Source organism: Lissotriton helveticus, chromosome 1_1 (assembly GCF_964261635.1).
Source record: "Lissotriton helveticus chromosome 1_1, aLisHel1.1, whole genome shotgun sequence".
NCBI lineage: Eukaryota > Metazoa > Chordata > Amphibia > Caudata > Salamandridae > Lissotriton > Lissotriton helveticus.
Window position 1 is genome coordinate 431,683,072 of NC_136057.1, and position 13,045 is coordinate 431,696,116.

General features: G+C 47.0%; 1 protein-coding gene across 1 annotated transcript in view; it reads right to left on the reverse strand.

Moving 5' to 3' along the window:
• Positions 1-12,509, reverse strand: part of TTC38 (tetratricopeptide repeat domain 38) — a 620,299-nt gene extending 607,790 nt beyond the window's left edge. Inside the window, exon 1 of the mRNA XM_078673810.1 lies at positions 12,331-12,509. Within this exon, the coding sequence (XP_078529936.1) occupies positions 12,331-12,366 (36 nt within the window). The 5' untranslated portion in view covers positions 12,367-12,509. The remainder of the gene's footprint in view (positions 1-12,330) is intronic.
• Positions 12,510-13,045: the final 536 nt, after the last annotated feature.

The window sequence follows — 13,045 nt, forward strand, 5'->3', positions numbered from 1 at the left end:
GCTGTGCCTGCATCCACGGACACATTTTCCAGCGGTGTATCGTCCCGGGCTGGGTCCCGGGCTGGCTCCCGGGCTGGCTCACAGGCTAACAAATCTACAGGCTGCTCTTGGTGTCTCTTTGCCTCCTGTACTGCCACCTGGACTTCTGGGAGCTGTAGCTCTTCAAGCTGCTGCTCCCGCTTTTGGACTTTCTCGATTCCATGCTGACTTAATCCATCAGGTGTCTCGCCAAGAGGGGGTAAGTGCATGTATTTTTGTTTGGGGCTGGACATTGTCCCGCTGTTCTCCTTGGCCGGGCTTGGCTCCGCCGAGTCCCCTCCGTCACTGAATCCAGCCTGGGGATTGTGCTCCGGGCCGGGCTTTGCTCCGCTCCTGACTGACTGGCCGGGCTTGGCTCTGCCGAAACTGCAGCTCCCAGCAACCCCGCAAGACGCCATTAGCAAGCGCCAGGAGGCGTATAAAGGAGAGTTTGGATACTCGCCCCGCGAGACGCGCGTGGGACAAGGGCGGGACCGTCTGTGGCCGTCTGGGGCCGTCCGGGGCCGGAGGAGGCCGGGCTGGGCCCCCCCTCTAACATCTGCCCCTAATCAAGGTACTGTAACAAATTAATTACCTTGACGAATAAACATGGGAAAAAGGAGAACTGATGGCTGCAAACCTGGTGGTGGGGGAGGAGCGACTTTGGATTCTTACTTGGTAAAAGTATCAAGCATGATAAATGAGGAAATCGAAAGAACTGAAAGAGGGCTCTCGTTGGATCCTGGCCGCACCATCACCGCCATGATACATGACATTCCAGCAATAGAGACTCCATCCCCTGGTTTCCCTCGAGATTTGATAGATCTTGTTGAACCAACCCCTTTATCACTGAGTAGCCATGTCCAGTCTTTAACTGTCTCTCCTTCAGGCTCGATAGATCCTGTTGAATCGAACTCTATGTCAAAGAGTAGCCTTGTTCACTCTCTAATTGTTTCCCCTTCAGGTTGTACGGAAGATATTCCACACCATATTTCTCCGTCACCCTCACCTATTGTGAGACGATGTACTAGGGCTGGTGGGTTGATACCTTCTGGAAAGGTAAAACAGAAGGGGACAAGGATATCAAAAGCAAAGTCAAAATTATCTAAACTACCACCCCCGTCCTCCAAACCTCCAGCAGAGGACCTAACAAACACCATTTGGATGACCCTTAAAGAAAAATTGGATTTTACCTTGGTCCAAATTATGTCTAGGCTATCCGCTATTGAAGATAGGATGATTGTTCTAAAGCGAAATGGTGGTTTGATATCCCAGCCAAATGCCCCTATAGCAGGAATAGTAATACACCAGGTGCCTGATGACCAACTGTCCGCTACAAAGGGATGGGTTCACCTACCTCCCCCAACCCAGGGTATTTCTCGTGTAGAAGGGTTAAACCATAAAGACGAAGCACCCATAACTACTGGTGTAAAACTGTTTAGTGGACCATTAAATCAGGAGAAAGGGACCCCGTCTATCACTGTGCCCATTTGCCCGACTGTCTCCCCAGACATACATATAGAATCCCCTCGAGAGAGAGAGAGTCATTCCAATTCATACCCGAGGCCCTACCTCTAGTTTTAGTCTTGGCCAACGTTCCACTTTTGGTCCCTGGCCAAGTGGAAACGACGGCCTCCTTAATTGATAAAGCTTTGTATTGGCTGACTAATAATATGAGGATATCTCCTATGGGTAACAGCAACTAGCCGGGGAAATTATAATGGCTAGAACATATGGCTTGGTGAACATATGAAAAAATTTAAGGGCGATTGTATAGCCATGAATTTTTCAAGTCCTCAGGTGTTGACGGGTGTGCTGGCCAACTTATTCCCTCCCCAACTAAGGGACTCTGTAATAATCCCACTAACCCTAGAATTTTTTTATGAAAGTAGTTGGTGTGAAATGAACTCCAGTAGATCTAGGCCAAAACGTTTATATCCACCCAGAGCATTTGTGAGGGCAATCCCATCTATGGTGGGTGGAATCAGCCTGAGGAATCGGTTTGGGGCACTAACTGACATGGAGGAATGTGATTGACTGCAGGGTGTTATTAATAATTTTCAGGGAGACACCATTGAACAGAAGAGTGTACGATCCTATGGACCAGGGCAAGGTAGATACCAGTCAAGATCCTCCACCATTGATAAAACCATTGGAAAAATCGCAAGTGAATGTTCTGTCTGCCCATATTAGTGACTATTCGCTAGCACTTTGCATGAACCCTAATAGAGAGTGTGGTTTTTCTTTAATAGGTAGTACTGTAATAGAGACCCAATCACCAAAGATCAATAATACAGAGCAATTACCATGGATAGAGGGTAACACCCCAGGAGTAGATATCCTTCGGATACATCTACTGTATCTGGAAATAAGGAAGGGTTGTCACTTCTCTCATGGAATCTTGCGGTAATTGGTAATAAGGTATTATCTCCCGAATGGTGTAGGTTCATTGACCAGTATGATATTAACCTTTTCCAGGAATCTTGGTCACTAGCTCCAGTCTTTCGTTTGGGCTTTCTCAATTTTTATGTCCCTGCATCCAAAAAAGCTAAAGGTCGGCCAACAGGTGGCCTGGTAATCTGGATTCGCCAGAACCTACGATGTAAGATACAGCAAATTAGCTCCACAACGAACGACATTTTGGCAGTTAGACTTGAATGGACAAATGGCTATAGGGTGGCTATTTTTAACGTATACGCCAGGGGGACACACATCCGAGGTAATAGCTGCTCTTGACTCAGAATTAGAGGCTCTCTCTGAGCAGATAGCTTCTGTAGTGGGTGGTGATTTTAATACAACTTTTGAACCACTTGGCCAAGAGGACCGGATTCTCACCGTAGATCAGGATAATAGATGGGGAATTCCACAACTTGAAGTACCCATCGTAAAGAGATGGATAGCTGTAGCCATACAACTAAAGGCAATGTGTTTAGAAAGAGGGCTTAGAGCAGCTAATGGGAGAACCTCCTCTGATCGACAGGGAAAAAACACATTCGACAATGGCAGGCATAGGAGTCGTATAGATTATGTGTTGGTGGATATAAGATTATGGCACGGTCTAGTGGATATGGCCATCAAACCTAGGCTGGAAAGTGACCATAATCCCCTTTGTTTGACATTTCAGACTCAAGAGGGGGGTTAGGGATGACCCCCAAGGGGTAGGGATGGACACACTAGACATTGTTATCACCAATAATATGCGCCATGTCAAATGGGGCAAATTCATTGAGAACCCTGAGAAATTGGAGGCGCTTAAAATTGAGGTTGTCAATGAATTGGCCCCCCTTATTTCGCAAACCAGTAGCCCGGATTTCTCCCAAGTCATGCTAGAGTCACATGCCCATCTTTTCTCCAAACTTAAATCCATCTTCACGAAGGCCATAAATTTGGACAGAGGATGTAAAAAGCTGCATGTGGCTAGGTGGTATAATAATGCATGTAAATTGGCCCGCCAGAACTTGAGTGTAGAATTAAGATCAAAGAATCCGTCCAGAGTGAGAGAGGCAAGGGATTTATATAGATACGCACAGAGATATGCCAAAAGACAGTGGGACGAGAATAGGTGGCGGGATTTGAAATCGGCTTGTGAAGCAAAGGACTCCAAGCAATTCTGGAGCTTTATCAAATGGGACAGGGGAGGACTAGCAGAACCACCCCAAAATCATGTTGCAAAATCACAGTGGCTGGACTTTTATTAAACCACAATATGCTTGTAGCCAGGTTGATGAAGAGTGCCCATTACCCCCCACCATTTTTTATCAAAGCGAGCTCTTTACCATTAAAGATGTTAGCACAGCATTAGATTGTGTGACAGGGGGCAGAGCTCCAGGGATGGATGGCATCCCTGCTGATGTCTTTTTAAGTGATAGACCGTCCTGGTGTCAGTATTTTGTATTGCTAGCTAACTCAGTGGCAAGGGGTGCTCCGATTCCATTTTCATGGCTTACTCTCGAGGCTTACCTGCACTATAATAGTTTTTCACCCGCATTTAGCGGGGCTTAGATAGAGGGGCTCCTGGGTTCCTGGTGGTGCTACTCCGACCGCCATCTTAGGTGGGGGCTGACGCTTGGGACACTTTAGGCGCCATATTAGGTGGGGCTAGAGGCTCTAGTAGCCGGAAGCCCGGGCACTGGAGAGCTTATTTAAGCTGCTCCGTTGGTAAGCGCTATAGATCCTCTACCACTGCGCGTATTGCCGGATACTGCTGCTGATCTTTTAAAATTTTGCACTCGTTAACCTTGGCACTTTGCTTTTAATCGCGCCGTTTGTTCTGTTTATATTCACGTTACTGTAATTTTTGTTAAACCTTCTGACCTGCAATGCGGGGGCATAGCGAGGCTTACCTGCACTATAATAGTTTTTCACCCGCATTTAGCGGGGCTTAGATAGAGGGGCTCCTGGGTTCCTGGTGGTGCTACTCCGACCGCCATCTTAGGTGGGGGCTGACGCTTGGGACACTTTAGGCGCCATATTAGGTGGGGCTAGAGGCTCTAGTAGCCGGAAGGCCGGGCGGCGTAATAATATAAATAGGCATGTGTCGACAGACGCGCAGCGGATGCGCGCAGAGGACGCGCCGTAGACGTGCCGGAGGTGCGCCAGAGGTAAGCCCGTTTGCGCCCGTTCGCGTCCCGGACGCGTCCGGAGCGTCGTTTTCGGATACCTCTTATCCATCGGGCGCACAGACGGACTTACAGGTATCAACTGCCTACAATACTGGGGGAGAACTACATCAGACTCTCTCATGCGGACTCTTGAATGTCCGCTCCCTCGTCAAACATCATGCCGAAATTGCCCTGGTAATAGAATCCTCCCACCTGGACATACTATTTGTGACCGAGACCTGGATCACGGCAGACTGTGAGGAAGAACTCGGTTGGGCGTGCCCACCAGGATACCTTATAAGACATATTCCTCGAGGCTCCGGGAGAGGAGGTGGAGTCTGATGTATCTTTAAAGACTCAATCATTCTCCTGCAGCTTGCGGTAAAGGAAGTACAGGGATTTGAGCTCATGGGCTTTTTTGTCACCGCCCAAGGAGGCACGCTGATGGCCGGCCTTTTATGTTATAGGCCACCTTCGTCAACTACAGCGGCCCTTCAGTCTCTGGTCGATCTGATCTATGACCTTTCAAATTCCCACTCCAAGTTCCTGGTTTTGGGCGATTTTAATCTTTGGCCCTCTGGCCCTCAAGACCTAGCCTATAGAGAACTTTGCCAAGCGTGTGGTAATATTCAACTTGAACAACTGGTTCTGTCATCTACTCACACAAAGGGGCATATACTGGACTTGGTGTTTGCGGAGAGGGAATTAGTCATAGTGGAAGAAATCTTAGACCAATGCTGGACCGACCATTCACTGATCCTTTTTACTATAGCCCAGCCTGCTCTAATAAAACCCAACAACCCGGGGAGCACTAAATTTAATCGACAATGGACCCGCCTTTGAAAGGAGACGAGTCGACCTATGCTGCTGTCTGGAACTTTTAGGATGGAGGACAGTGTGGATAAGAGCTACACTGCCCTCTGTCAGCAAATTTTGACATCACTGGACGAGGTGGCACCTTTACGGAAAGTGAGGGATAGACCCAGAGGGACTAACGCCTGGTTTACTGAGGAACTTGGCCAGTCCAAGCTTCGCTGTAAACAGGCGGAACGCACATGGAGGAGAGGGTACACGGAGCAGGACAGGGCTGCCTATAAAGCTATTCTGTTGGAATATAAGCTCCAGCTAAGGAATGCTAAAGCAAGGTTTTTGGAAGATACCTTGACAAAAGCACCTAATAAATCGCAGACTTTGTTCAAACTGGTAAAGAGCTTATCCAATCCCTCATGTGCTGTACCTTCCACCCCTGTGTCTCAGGAGCTTTGCGACTCCTTAGCCCTCGCTTTTGAAGACAAAATTAGGAACATTCTGAAGGGACTAGAAGTCTCCAGACAGCATACACCATCTTTGCTTCCTCCTTCGGTATCCCTTGGTCACCCGGTATCCGAAGGGAGTAAGAATAAGGAGAGGACTTATCAGTTGCCAAGTTTCCCTGTTCCTTCACTGGAGGAGTTTTGTGCACTGGCCAATTGTGTATCCTCAGGCTCGCCCCTAGACCCTATGCCGCATAAGATTTGGAAGGCCTTCCAAGGCGAGTTGTTTCCCCCGTTACACTTAATCTGTTGCCAATCGTTGGCTACTGCATTAGTTCCAGACAGTTGGAAGTTGGCAATCGTAACACCTTTGTTAAAAAAGGCTACCCTGGACCCCCTCTGCCCAGCCAATTATAGGCCTATTTCGCTCTTGCCATTTGCGATAAAAATCTTGGAGAAGTGTGTTACGAGAGCCTTGGCCAACTTCCTGGAAACCAACTTCTGCCTGGACGCAGCCCAATTTGGCTTCAGACCGGCCCATGGCACTGAGACTGCTCTGGTCACCGTGTTGAACGATCTGCGAACGCGTGTTGACAGGGGCAAGTCAGCCTTTTTAGTGCTGCTTGACATGTCGGCCGCGTTCGACACGGTGAACCATGAGGTCTTACTGGGCCGCCTTCGAAATGCGGGAATAACCGGCTTGGCCCTATCCTGGTTAACATCATATCTCGGCAATAGACAACAGGCTGTGGCGTTACCACCTTTCCGTTCTGCCATACGACAGGTGAATCAAGGTGTCCCCCAGGGTTCTGCGATAAGCCCGATCCTTTTTAATCTGTACCTCCAACCCCTGATACAACTAATAAAGTAATTCGGCATACAAGTCATCAATTATGCCGATGACACACAATTGATTTTTTCTTTTGAGGGTTCTGAGGTGGTTTCGAGGGACGCTTTTCACCAGTGTATGTCGGCCACAGCAGAGTGGTTGCAAGCCAACTCACTCCAATTCAATGGGTCGAAGACGGAGATATTGCACTGCTCCTTAGACCGACTCCCTCGTACCCTGCCGGAAGGCTTTTGGCCTACTTCTATACCAGGCTCGGTGGAGGCCGCAGAATCGGCTCGCAATTTGGGAGTCGTGTTCGAGTCAAATTTACAACTTGATGCCTCGGTGAATAGGACTGTAGGGACTTGTATGGGTCTGCTCCGTGCTCTTCGGAAGATATTGCCGCTTCTCCCTCGGGAAGCTAGAGCAGAAGTAGTGCGTAGTACCATTCTCAGTAGGTTGGACTACTGCAACGCACTACTTCTGGGAGCTCCAAAGACCCTGATCCTCAAGTTACAAAGGATCCAAAATATGGCGGCTAAATTAGCTTTGTCCCTCCCACGCTCGGCTTCTTCTTCTGGAGCTTTGGCTGACCTTCATTGGCTACCGGTCCAGCAGAGGATCTCTTATAAGGCTCTATGCCTAGTCTTTGGAGCTCTACATGGTCAAGGACCAATACCACTGCAAAATCTCTTCTCGTGGTACCAGGCCGCCAGACCTTTGAGATCCGCCTCGGCGTTCCTAGTGAGAATTCCTAGGATAAACAGAGTGAGAATGGGCGGTCGTGCCTTTAGCTTCACAGCCGCCACAATGTGGAACACTCTACCTCTGATGCTGAGGAGCAGACAAGATCTGGTCTCTTTTAAAAGGGACCTCAAAACATATCTTTTTCCAAGAGTAGTCTAAAGCATACACCGGATGGTTCACCTGATCTCAGCGCCAGGATACCCTCTGGGTGACAGCCGCGCTTAATAAGCATTAAATACAATGCAATACAGCTGAAATAATTCCGGTTTTTAAAAAAGGTGATAAATCCGACCCAAGTAACTATAGACCTATCAGTCTTATAGACTCAGCTCAAAAACTTATAGGTCGATAAGTCCAAAATAAAATACAAACATGGGTAGAGGAACATAATATTTTATCCCCATTTCAAGACGGTTTTTGTCCTTGCACTAGTTCGATTGATCAAGTCTTATTTTATTGCACTTTATTGGAGGAATGTTGTTTCAACTAAAGGGACACTTTATGCAGTCTTTGTCAACTTGAAATCGGCTTTAGATTTAGTCCCCCGTCCTAAGGTCTGGAAAGTTCTTGCTGAATTGGGGATGTCCCCAGAGCTACTGACCTTCCTCGTTCGCTTACATGAGAACAACTTCGCGAGATTAGATGGGGGGCACAGGGTGAGGTAACCGATTCATTCCCCGTCGAGCGAGGAGTTCGGCAGGGGTGTGTCTTGGCCCCCACGCTGTTTTCATTATATATAAACGGCATTGTGGACCATCTTTGTAGTTCCCCCACAGACGCTCCTGTCCTAGTTGGGGCTCGTGTACCTGTCCTCATGTTCGCAGACGACACGCTGATTGTCTCTCGGACTCAGTGGGCTGCAGAAGGCTGTTAATGCCTTTGGGGAATTTTGTCAACTGCGTGGACTTGAGATCAACACCTCAAAAAACAAGTTCATGTCCTTAAACCAGCGAAAAACCTTCAAAGGTAAAATTTACCTGAATAAGATTCCTTTAGATTCCTTTAGAGCAAGTGGGGCCTTCACCTATCTAGGAATTTTACTCCAGAGTAATATGGATTGGAAAGGTCACACAGATATGGCTATTTTAAAATTCCATCAACTTGCAGGTGCCCTATCCTCTAAACATAAATCTTCACTCACAAAGCCAATAACTCCTGCCTTGGAGATTTATAATATGAAAGTACTAAGCGCTACCTTGTATGGATCAGAGCTATGGGGATTTACAAATCTGAGCAAACTAGCAAAATCGGAGAAAAAGTTCTTACGTAGTTTTGTTGGCATTCCTCAAAGTACCCCCACAGCTCCGCTTCTACTTGATCTTGGTAGGATAAATGTGGTGGATATAGTGAGGCTACGACCATTGTTGTACTGGAGACGAATTTGGACCACCCCTGAATTAACCCATTACGCCCATGCACTGAAGGATGTGATTACGGCAGATCGTTTCCATGTAATTAAGTGGTTTAAAGAGTTAAGGATACTTCTGAAACAGATGGAACTCTACCAGCTATGGGAAGAACCTGACACATTAACATTTCCATCTAAAAACCAATTAAAAGAAAAATATTGGGAAATGGTTTGGGTTACATCTTGTAGAGGCAGAACTAATATCAACCTAACTGGCCGTTTCTTAGATTATAAATTAAGACCCCTCTGCGAGGTCTACTGGGATATTATAGAGAGTCCTTTAGATCGCAAACTGTACTTTCAATTCAGGATAGGGACCCTCCCGGTAAAAGCCTTCAGCCATAAAGGGCACCATCAAGGGATGATAAATGTCATAATTGTTCAAATTTGGTCGAGACAATAGCACATTTATTTTTTGTATGTTGCCCTCGGCTAAAACCAATTTGCATAAATCTGGGTACCCGGAGGCACATTGAAGCCCTAAGGCTATTAGAGTCAGATTGTTCACCTTGTAGCCAAATTTTTAAGATGGGCTTGGATCATTCGCACTCATACTTACCAGCCACATGATGCTAGCTAGCAAAACATATGATGTTCCTAAGAAGGTTCTATTTTATGTAATAATTTTTAATCTGATCTTAATTGGGGGTTTTTTAAAAGAAAAAAAACCTGCTTTGTAAACGACAGTAACCAAGGAATTGAATAATTTTTAACTACGTGTATTGTTATGTCCTATTTATTGTGTGTCGTGTTGTGATGTAATGTTTGTTGCTTTTATGACATTCTGTCTTATAAAGTATTTGAAATTGAATTGACCAGGCTACTACTGGAGAGTGTCCCACAGGCGCAAGCCAACCACCGAGGGGGAGCGATGTCCCTTGCGACAGTATAGAGGGAGAACCAAACATAAGCCGTCAGCAAGCGAAACTACGTTTCTACTCCACGCATTCCAGTGCAACCATCAGTTCCCAAGCATCAGCTGCTCGAGACATATGGCAACCCTGCTCACAATCGGATACCAAGGGAGAAGAACGAGGACTCATACCACCATAAGAGTGCACCTGAAGACAAAATTTCAGCTACCAAGGCAGAGAGACATCCCTGAAGATCGCTCAACGGGAGAACCACATTTAAGCCGCTAGAAAGCGCAAACTGTGTCTCTCCCCCTAAGCTTCCCAGTGGGACCATAAGTTCCTGACAGTCGGCAGTTTAAGTCAGACAACATCCCTGCTCGCGACAGCACATGTCACAGGTGAAGAACAGCAATAGCAAAAACAACAAGCTAATTGGTTGTCAAGTCCCTCCAGTCATCCTTCACTCCAGGCGAATCATCATCACCTGTCATACAGGTCTAATGGCAACCACATCATCACTGCAACATGCATCACCCAATCCAACGAAGGAGCAAGTCATCACTAGGGTGGAGTCTTACACCCACAATGCACCAGGAGACCAAATGTCCAGCACATATGGCATTCTGTCCTGTTGGTAAGCACACCGACCATTGTGTAACCTATCTTGCGGTTGCTCGAACAACGTCGTCGGATTCTGTCAGTGATCCTGCAGCGGACCCAAGTGGCCCACAAGCAGCCCGCGGTAGGTGGCAGCCCCACAAAATGGTCTCAGGACAATCTTGCACAAAGGGATCCTGATACAAGAGATGATCTGGAAGCGGCTCCACCAACAAAGTACCAGGAGGCACCGACTATTCGGAAGGATAACGTCCCTAGTATCGTTGAGACCATCCCAATTCTAGCAAGACTGGTCATCACGGTGCCCAGATACCTTACACCGACTGAGAGCACAGAATAAGGCTAGCACACCACTACATCTTTTATGCACCAACGGGTATTCCCATACAGGACAAGGCCTGTAGCGGGACTCCACTGAGGCTCCTGATGCACCACGTCTGAGCTGTCTGACATCAACAGCATCACCGCAAGAGCACACAAGCCCATCCAACAGTGTATAAGTGGACACTGATCAAATGGAAAGACCACCAAAGAATCTGGACTCCGTCTACACCTAGTTCGTGGACGGTGGTAAGTGTTTAAATTATGGATATGTGCCCGGGTGCTGCCAGCTGCATCTGTCCACTATTGTCCTGCGTACTGCCTCTCGAGGCAGAAAGACTAAATGGTGTCTTGTCTGCATAGTTGGGTTTCCATAGGTTGGACTTGCTTTGGTTTGAATAAAGTTAGGAAAGAGTGTATGGTCCTGCTGGACATGTTCTAGTGTCTCAGCAGGCTCTAGCTTTACCAGCCACTCCCTCGAAGACTCCCTCGAAGACAGAACACACACACCCCACACCCATCCAACAAAGGTGTCGCGAGCAGAGGTGCAACTAGAGCCAAATATCAGGCAGGGGCTGAAAACAAAATTCGGGGGGTGGGCCTAATTCTCCCAGCAATAGGTAGAGTGGAGATGCAGGGGCTCTAAGAATGGGTGAAAAAACAACAAAGCCTCATTGACAAGCAAATGGTCTTTTAAATATCTATGAAGTACTCAGTGCTGCTGTGTGTGCCCAGGCCGCTGTCTCAGCCCAGGCTGCCACATACGATGTGGGGGGGGGGGGCTGAAGCCCTTTTTGCCCAATGGGCGTTGCGTTGCGCGCCTGGTCACGAGTGATGTGGGCCTGTTAATAAAAGAGCCCTAGTGCACATGCTCGTGGCCAGGTATTCATATATCACCAGTGTCTGTGTCCATCATTTTATTAGCATGTGGGTCTAGGACCCACAATTCACTGCATGAGTGCGGATGGCCTCCAGTAGCTTTGCTAAAGTTAAAACAAAGCAGCACATCTCAGGCACCTGTGTGCAGGGGTTGTGGAAGGGACATCTAACTGCCTCTCGAGGCTTTCCCGCTATTCCTGCCATATGACGCAAACCAGGGGGGATAATTCTTTAAACAGAGCCATTCACTATAACACGGCATAGAGGACTACCGCGCTGAAACGTAAGTGACACAATTGCTGTCATTTAGTGAGAAGGTTTTCACAAATAACCCACCAAAATTGTTTGTAGTGAGTGTTTCTCCATCTTTGGGCCAACCACCGTTAGTGAAATGGCTTATTTTGACATCACAACTATCAAGAATTTTCTTTAAGCTTATAATCATTTGATCCCTCTGCATTTCTGTTAGCGAACACTAAACCATGCAGAATGGTCACTCGTTATTTACTACTGAGCAGCAAGTGTGCGTCTGGGAACCAGTAAAAGAATTTAGAGTCTCTCAAAGCACTCCTCTTTCTACCCTGATTTTCTGAATGACAATCGCCCTATAGCATTCACATCTGGCGCTTAAATACATAAAGCAGTCTATTCTATTCTATTGACGACTACTTTGTTCAAAAATAAATAATGAGGGCAAAGGTGAGGTTGCCTTTAAAGTTCTAGAGGCCATTTTATTTCTCATGTATACTTGCCCGTGCAAGAACCCTTCGGAGAGCGCGGTGCAACAGCAGTTTCTGCTTACCTTGCAGTCTCTCAGACCAGGGTACAGAGAAGACATGTTCGTGCCTCCCAGATAACAAACACTTCCTTCTTTCGCTGACTGCTCTGCAGCTTGCGCTCGTGATTTTCACGTAGCCTTTCTGTCGGCGAATCACGCTCCTCCCCACTGAACATGGTGAGGGCGGGGCCGGAAAACACCCCTCCCTCGGTCAAACCAGGCAGAAATAGTGTGCTTAAGAGCTTGCGGAAGGGCGTTCGCTGTCCTGCGCTGCTCGTTATTTCTCATACATGTCCAGGGCAGAAAGGAAATGTGTGAGCCCCCGCCCCCCCCCCTAATTTGCATACAGCGTGAAATCACAGAACATGACATCGATTGTTTATTTTTTTGCAAGAAGCAACTTTCTTGGTGAGGATATCAGTAAAACAATAACATACATATTAACACTATTAGAATAAGCAGATATTTTACATTTCAAATAACTGGATAACATTATGTTTGTCACACTGGATGGAAAGGTTAAGCTTAGGTCCCTCAAAAACGTATACGTTCAATCAAACAATGTTAACAATGTGTTTCCAGATTAGTGCATTAGATACGTATATGTGCATGCAGTATTTATATAGGACAGGGAATGGGCCCCTCAAGTGAGTGCTGCTCTTTCTGGGGTGATTCATTTCCACTGTTTACATTCCTCAATTTTAGCAACTCAAAGGTGAAAATGTTTAATAAAAAGGCC